General features: G+C 39.6%; 1 protein-coding gene across 1 annotated transcript; it reads left to right on the top strand.

The window, feature by feature from the left end:
* Positions 1-5: 5 nt before the first annotated feature.
* Positions 6-5,101, top strand: RSAD2 (radical S-adenosyl methionine domain containing 2; the record flags this gene model as incomplete). Its single annotated transcript, XM_010012657.1, has 6 exons — positions 6-156; positions 337-498; positions 961-1,190; positions 2,849-2,998; positions 4,350-4,382; positions 4,937-5,101. Coding segments are annotated over 6 exons (891 nt in total), but the record flags the coding sequence as incomplete, so codon positions are not given.
* Positions 5,102-8,330: the final 3,229 nt, after the last annotated feature.

An 8,330-nucleotide genomic window follows, 5' to 3' on the forward strand; every position in this document is an offset into this window, starting at 1 on the left:
ACGACGGCGACGCGTCCCCGACGCCCACCAGCGTCAATTACCACTTCACCCGGCAGTGCAACTACAAGTGCGGCTTCTGCTTCCACACGGCCAAGACCTCCTTCGTGCTGCCCCTGGAGGAGGCCAAGCGGGGGCTGGCGATGCTTATGGAGGCAGGTGGGTTCGGCGGGGGGGTGAGTTCGGCGGGGTGATGCGCGGCAGGCGCAAATGACATCGAAAAAGTTATCCCGGGGTGTGTCCTTCTTCATATCGCTGCGATCGGGCACAGACAGCGAGTGGAAGGAAAGAGCAACAGTAGGCTGAGCTCCACAGAATCTTTCTTTGGTCCTTTTCTAGGGATGGAGAAAATAAACTTCTCGGGAGGGGAACCCTTTCTTCAGGACAGAGGTGAATTTGTAGGCAAACTGGTCCAGTTTTGCAAACAAGACTTGAAGCTACCAAGCGTCAGCATTGTCAGCAACGGCAGCTTGATTAGAGAACAGTGGTTCAAGAAGTACGGTAAGGAAAAACTGCTGTGCAGAGAAGCACTGGCAGGGTTTGGGAGCTCCTCGGGGTTTGGGAGTTCTTTGGGGCAGCGTCACCAAAAGATAGGTTTTGATGCAAGTGGGAGATGGTTTTGTAGTGGTTCATTTATCATAAATACAAACCAAATGTAGATACTGGTGAAACATTGTTAAATATGCATTTTCAACACAGGGAGTTTGTACTATTGTCTCTTTGGTGTAACAGTATAATAAAATAATAGCTCGTACTGTCTCCATAGCTGAGGACATGGACACATACACACACAAAATGTGTTTTGGTGCTGCTGCTGTGGGTTTTGTGGTTCATTTGGTGACTCCACAGCATTGTATTTTCAGGCACTTTGTGACACATCACAAGGAAGTGAAAGTGGGCAGAGTCCTGACAGCTTCTAACTGAGGTACTGAATATTAATCATTTTTTAAAACTTGTTTTCAGGTGAATATTTAGACATTCTGGCAATTTCATGTGATAGTTTTGATGAGACTGTCAATGTTTTAATTGGCCGTGGTCAAGGAAAGAAGAACCACGTGGAAAATCTGCATAAACTGAGACAGTGGTGCCGAGAATATGCTGTTGCTTTCAAAATAAATTCCGTGATCAACAGATTTAATGTTGAGGAAGATATGAATGAGCAGATCAAGGCACTCAACCCCGTGCGCTGGAAGGTAAGAAAGTAGTGTATACCATGAGTTTCATGTTCAGAGAAACATAATTATGAAGTCCTGGAGTTGCCTGAACCTCTAATGACCTCAGGCAGATCTCCGGTTACAGCTTGGGCTGCTGTTAGTGGACTTCTCTGTGTTACATGGTATTGAGACAGATTCTGTCTCTTTCAGCAGTTAAATGGAGCCCAGTATGTCAAGAATCTTTTTTGTTGTGATTTTATACTGGAAATTACTATTTCAGTCTATGTAGATCTAGGGAGGGTTATATTAAAAATAAGATAAAAGGTATTTAACATTTTAAAATGTGTCATGGTGCAGAGAAAATGAGGAAAAGTGTACAGTGATACATTAGAGTTAATATATCATTAGCAATATATAAATGTACATTAGACATTAATATTCTGCTATAGAGTATTAGTGGTTAGTGTGCCTATACTATTATTCAGCCATAACTGGGATGAGTGGCTGATACCGCAGAGTGCTGTGCAGTCATTCAGGACCTAGAGAGGCTGGAGAGATGGGCAGAGAAGAACTTTCTGAAGTTCAACAAAGGTAAGTGCAGGGTCCTGCACCTGGGAGCCAATAGGCGTAAACTAAAACAAAGGAAGTTCCACTTGATCGAAGAGCATATTTTCTGTGAGGGTGACTGAGCATTGGAGTAAGTTGCCCAGGGACATTGTGGAGTCTCCTTCCCTGGAGATCTTTAAGACCCGTCTGGACACAATCCTGAGTAATGTGCTGTAGGTGACCCTGCTTGAGCAGGGAGGTTGGACTAGATGATCTCCAGTGGCCCCTTCTGGCCTCAACCTTTCTGTGATTCTAAGATTATGTTTTCTACTAGAAGTGTATTAAATACATTATCAGTTTGAAAATAGGTAGAAGTACTGTGACTTATGAGAGAACTTATAGAGTAATATGACATTATTTGCTTCATGAAAATTGGTATACACACATGGTTTCCCAGAAAAAAAAAAAAATCTCTAAGTGAAATATTGTTCCTAGTAAAGGAGTGTAAAGAAAACATGACATACATCACAATATTTTATCAAGCTTCATGGCCTGCTTTCTTACTGGAGTTACAGGGCACATTGATGGCAAAGGTACCTTTTTTCCCCCAAAAGTCTATTCTGAATTCCTATTTGAGGACTTGACCTTTAGAAGGAGGCTGTTAAGTAGACAAACTGTTACATTTTGTTTCTGGGGAGTCATCCCTGTCTTTCCTATGACATCTGAAGCTAGTTGAACTTACAGTCACCAATCAGGTTAAAATCTTTAAGAATAAAGATTGACTTGATAGTCTGCACTATACATGGTACTTACTGGCATTTATAGCCATACTATTGAGGTTCAGTCAGGAGTTATTTGAGCTTTGATTATCTGTGCCCTTATTAAGACCAGAGCAGTTAAGATTTCTGTGGAAACCTGATCAGGAACCATGACTGTGTAACTACATTTGGAACTATGTAATGCCAGTTTGCTACAAACAAATCTGCACTGTGCCCTTCGTGTAATATTCACTTACCACAGTTTCTGAGAGTGTGGCTCAGCTAACAGAAAAATGGAAGACATTGTTACTTGGACAACTGAAGGATGATGACAGTCTCATATCCTCAAGGCAAGTGGAAACAAAATCTCAACCAGGTGCCTTCTGTCTTCAGGTATTCCAGTGCCTGCTCATTGAAGGGGAGAACAGTGGTGAGGATGCCCTGAGAGAAGCAGAGAGATTTACTATCAGTGATACAGAATTTGAACAATTCCTGGATCGCCACAAAGATGTGTCCTGTTTGGTACCTGAGTCTAATCAGAAGGTAAAATTGAAACTGTCCTTTTGTAACTTTATTTTCAAATAAAGTTGGAAAGATGGAAAGGAACTAGAAGCTTTCATGGCAGTTAATGCTTTCCCCATTAGTATTAGCTTCAAAGAGACACAGTCCAACTTTGTCAGCAACAGGATTTGTTATGGTGGAAGACAAGGTTTTAGATTTTCTTTAAGGATTTTTATTGAGCACAAAGTTATTAATAGAGGAGTAAAACCTCATTGATCTCAGTCCTGTGGAAACTAGCGTGAGTCCTCTCATAGTGGCATGTGGGCCTCTGCTCATTGAGATAGATGTACACACTGAAACTGGAGAAACTGAGTTTTCGACAGATCAGAGGTGAACTCTAAACAGTACTTAAGCCCTTTGGAATTTAATAGTTCTTCCCCACCAGGGCACAAGATCCTGAAAAAGTTGAATGTTAGTGTGTTAGTGTAAATGCACTTTATATTCTAAGCATAGTTTCCTAATAGAGATTCATCATGATGTTATGCTATGATAGTGTTGCTGACCTGCACTAAGATATCCCAGTCAGTATTATATTAGGTGCAGAGGAACAAGAACTAGTGTTTTAGCCTGATACATCTTACTGGGTACTTCCTCCCACAATAAAGTCACATCTTAACATTGTCTATCTGAGCGCCTTTGGACTACACTATGAGGCTCTTTGTCCACAAGGAGGCTCCTGTTGCTACTACAGAGCCCAGCAGTTAATTTGATGAGCTGCCATCCAGTTTACACTAGTTGCAGTAAAGGACTTCAGTGCCTAAGGGTGGAACTCATGACATTTGTAAGATGACCCTATACATGGCATGAGGAGAGCTAAACCTCACTGTTAAGAAAGTTTATGAACTGAGGGAGGAATTACTAAATTGAACCAAACTCAGGAATTCTTGTATCTCTCATTGAGATGGGAGAGATGTTCCTTTTCCTCTCCAAAGATTAAGATTCTCCTTTTACAGTTTACTTCTTAATGTATGGAGAGCTCAAGTGAGGAGACTGGGTTGCCTCTGCTGTGTAAGACATAGAAGTGGGTCTGTGCAGTCTAGCATTTAAGGCATTTTGTGAGGTGGGAGGTTACCTTTGTCTGCTGGATAGTAATTAAACACCCCATCTTAAATTACCTTGAGAGGTAATTTTCCAAGAATTACTGGTTTATTCATGGATTAAATCATGCTAGTAATCCTGTAGTTTATTTCTATAAATTTGGTCCAAGCTCACTGAAATAGTGGTAAGACACTACTTGTTTTGAATGATTAGTTGTTTGTATTGTCCTTGATATATCACGAGAATGGAATTTTGGTTTCTATATTAATAATTTTTTTCTTTTTGTCCATTACAGATGAGAGATTCATACCTCATTCTGGATGAATATGTAAGTTTTTGTTTGATACTTGGTATTTGTATGCTAATATGTGTATCTATACAACAGTGATAACCAAATCAATTTACTGTGCATTCTATAACTTGCCATGCAGTACAGGAATAGATGTAATTTCTTCCCATCGAACATATTAAGAATTTTAATGTAAGTATGACCTAAGGAGAAATTGCCATCAGGTTTATATATAATCACTGCATCACAAACCTGAAAGTGTAGATGTCTATCTTTATAGGACATCTTTGCTGTTTTTCTTTAATTTAAAAATACAGAACTTGTGCTGACAGTTAAGTTTCAAAGAGCCTACTTAGTTTACATATAACTGAAGAGGAAACTTTTAATCTTTAGGAATTATGCTATGGCTTTATTTCTGCTGAGATGTATTGATGTGTCTAACCGCGAGCTTCTGAGCTTTCTAAGGACTAAGTGAAACTGTTCATGCACTTATGTATGCTTTTGTGGGACTAAAGAGCAATTTGTTTAATTCTGTAGAAAAAATTAAGCTTTTGCAAACTGACTTTCTAATGTCTTATCTATTGATGTTCCAGATGCGTTTTCTAAACTGTAGAAATGGACGGAAAGAGCCTTCCAAGTCTATCCTAGATGTTGGTGTAGAAGCAGCTATAAAATTCAGTGGATTTGATGAGAAGATGTTCCTGAAAAGAGGAGGAAAGTATGTGTGGAGTAAAGCAGACATGAAACTGGACTGGTAGTTCAATATACTGAGTTAGGGCAGATGCACTGTGTAAAGAAAACGGGTGTGTGTATATAAATATGAGTATGTGTATATATATATGCGTATGTGTATATATATATCTAATGCTTTTAAGTACACTAGGTGTATTGCACATGTTGCATACACAGTATAGTTCTGTATGTGAATGTGCTAAATATTTTAGAATGTAGACTATGTTCTCATCTATTGTTTGGTTGAACGTTACCAAGTACCTTCAGAGCTTTCATATAAACAGGTATCTGAAATCAACTTTCTAGTCCATTGTATGAAGGACTTAAAGGTAAACCATTAACGTAATGTCACACAGGAAACAATTTTAAGATAATACATAAGTGTGCATGCCAGAAAACAAACCAAAACACACCCCAATGTCTAATTCATTACAAACAGCTTTAAGAGTTGGTAAGTGGAATTTACTAATGGGGAACGTATTCTACCTCATTCATATGGAAAGATGGGTTGCAGTTCGTCGCTAGATCACAAGAGGGCCAGCTAGCAGTCCTTAGGAAACCGCCCTCGTTCTTGATTTTCTGGCAATTGTTACGGCTTTATAATTAAAGTTTTCCCAATTTAATTAGTTCCCCCATCCCCAAGCTCTGTATTAAGGGCATGGGGATAAGCATTGCACAAAGCAGAAGTGAGCTGACACTACTCATTCATCCTGTCCATTGAGCTCAATGCCTGGAGTGTCTCTTAAGTTTAAATGTTTGCAGCAGCTGGGAGCCAGCATGTATTAAATATACAATGTAGAGAAAAATACATCATCTTTAATTTTTCTGATAGTGATAATTGATTTTTTTCAGAGGTTTTTGAGAGAAATGTTTTGCATTCACCTAAATGTAGGGGAATATGCTTAAGTAGGAGCTGCTACTTCTGAATAAAGGAAGGTGCATCTCTGAATACTCTGTGAAAATGTTTCCATTTATAATTCCTTCGCTTTCTATTTTAACTATCCTAAGTAAATATACTGTCTCAGTGGTGATCTTTTGTCTCTTTGTATTTTGCAATCACAACACTTCCTAAGCACTTACAGTCCAGTATTTATTTTCTTGCATTAATACTAAGTGACATTTAAAATGTGGCCCACATACATTAACCCCACAGTCTTTTGGCAGCTATTTCACTGACCTCAGTTGGAGTTCTGCCTGAGTAGCAACTATGGGCAGCGCAAATTTATGTAACTGGGGTTTGACTTCCTCTGCGTTCCCATTGCTCAAATGTTAAATCCAGCCTCTTTCTCGGCATCTACACTGCATGATAGAAAAGAAGCATTTTCCTTTGCTACTGGCTCAGTCCCAGCATGGGGAAAGATTTAGTGCATCAGTGTACCAGTAAATCTACCAGCTTGCTGCTTCTGCAGAAAATGCCAGCTGTATCACAGCACACAGATGCGAGGCACACAAACTCCCATTCAGATCCAGAAATCCTGCCATTCTTTGCTTTGCATTTTACTCTGTAAATGGCTATTCTTTTGGTGCAAGAGTTCTCTGTGCATACTGAGGAAGCTGCAGTGTAAACAAACTGGAGCTGAAAATGTGATAATCCAGTAAATAATGTAAAGACATTGAAGACGGCTTTTATCAGAAGGTTCTAAGTCCTTATCTTCTTAAAATCTTAAGGATTTTACATTGCCTCTTGTTACCATACATAATTAAGATAAAGTTGCTGCTCTGTGTGATACTGTTTTCCAAATGAAATGCCGGTCACGTACATTGGAAATGAAGAACTTGACATAACATGTTTTGACAGACGATCACTGTAGTTAATGCATAGCGATCAGTATTTTTGTTATATACAAAATTAATTTTTGTGTAAAATCTCAAAAATGTTTTTGACTACAGCTTGGTTAACCTAGTTTATTTTTTTTTTTTTTTTTTTTTTGAATCTATAAACACAGTTCACATTGGACCAAAAATGGACTTTAGGCTTTCAATCTGCAGTTAGGTCTAACTTTCAGCATAGGACTAGAAAAATAATACTGAATTCAGTATGACTACTCGCAGGCTTAGAGATTACATGTACATTGTGACCCTGAAAAGTCAGGATTTGAATTTAAGTCCTGTAAACACAGATACGCTTAATTGTATTTTCATGCGTAATCTCATGGTACTGCAGCCAAGCACTTGCTAAAGATGCTGAAGTGGGAAGGAACTTTTCACTGTATTTTGCTAACATTACACAGCTGTTCATTTGTAAAATTTGTTAAGAATGACTGTTTGGGAGAATAACTTGAGTTACAATTATGAATGTACCTTGGGTAATGAGTAAAACTGTCATTTAAGATGCATTTTAAGATGCCCTTCTTTTCAGTATGAAATATATTTCAATGTCACAAATGATGGAATTTTAAATGATGGTGTCACATAATTAGTGCTAAATATTTCACATGTTGCACATTTCAATAAATGTATCTATTTTTCTAAGTTTGTCTGTATTATTATTATTTTTATATAACCCGGAACCATACTAGCAGAATGTGTGACTGCATGTACAAGACAGCTGTAATTCTGGGTGCAGTCTGTAGTTAGCAGAGGGGGCTGCTTGCACGGTGCCAAGGGCATGTAGGCCAACAGGGAGAACAATAGTGGTGATTCTCCTTGTGATGAGCAGCATTTGTTACAAGCTTGAGTGGACTGGGCTGTGCTGGGAGAAGATGGTTAAAACAACTTGTGCTGTTCAGATGACAGGCATTACAAAAGACAACTATCGATAAATATCTGAGGAGAAAAATAGATGCTCTTCTGCTATGGTAAATAAGACAGAAAGGCTAGTGAGTTTCACGGAGCAGACTTTCAAGCTCATCAGTCTCCAGGCTGCAGTATCAGCTCTAGTACTAGGCAACTTGAAATTGGGCTTTTCACTGTAATTGGTTGTGTGTGATGGGAGAATTAGCTTTTTATTACCCCTTGCTTTTGCCATCTTTTCCCTTGGGTCTTGTAGTGGAGCGGAGGTATGCAGGAGCAGAGCTGCAGTCAGATCCTGTATTGCCTTCCGTGACCCCCCGACCTCCACAAGGTGCTCCCGGGGGGCTGCTCTGTGCTGTCACCCCTGCGACAGGTCGGGCAAGGGTGTAAACCAACCAGACAGCTCCTTACTCATCTTCCCAGGCCGGGGTTCTTCCTTTCGTGTCACCGTGTGTTACAGAAGTAAGCCGGTCGTTGCTCCATACATCAACCAACAACGGGAAAGTGGCTGGTTTTGCTGAG

The sequence above is a fragment of the Nestor notabilis genome, unplaced genomic scaffold (genome assembly GCF_000696875.1).
Source record: "Nestor notabilis isolate BGI_N333 unplaced genomic scaffold, ASM69687v1 scaffold20974, whole genome shotgun sequence".
Taxonomy (NCBI): Eukaryota; Metazoa; Chordata; class Aves; order Psittaciformes; family Psittacidae; genus Nestor; species Nestor notabilis.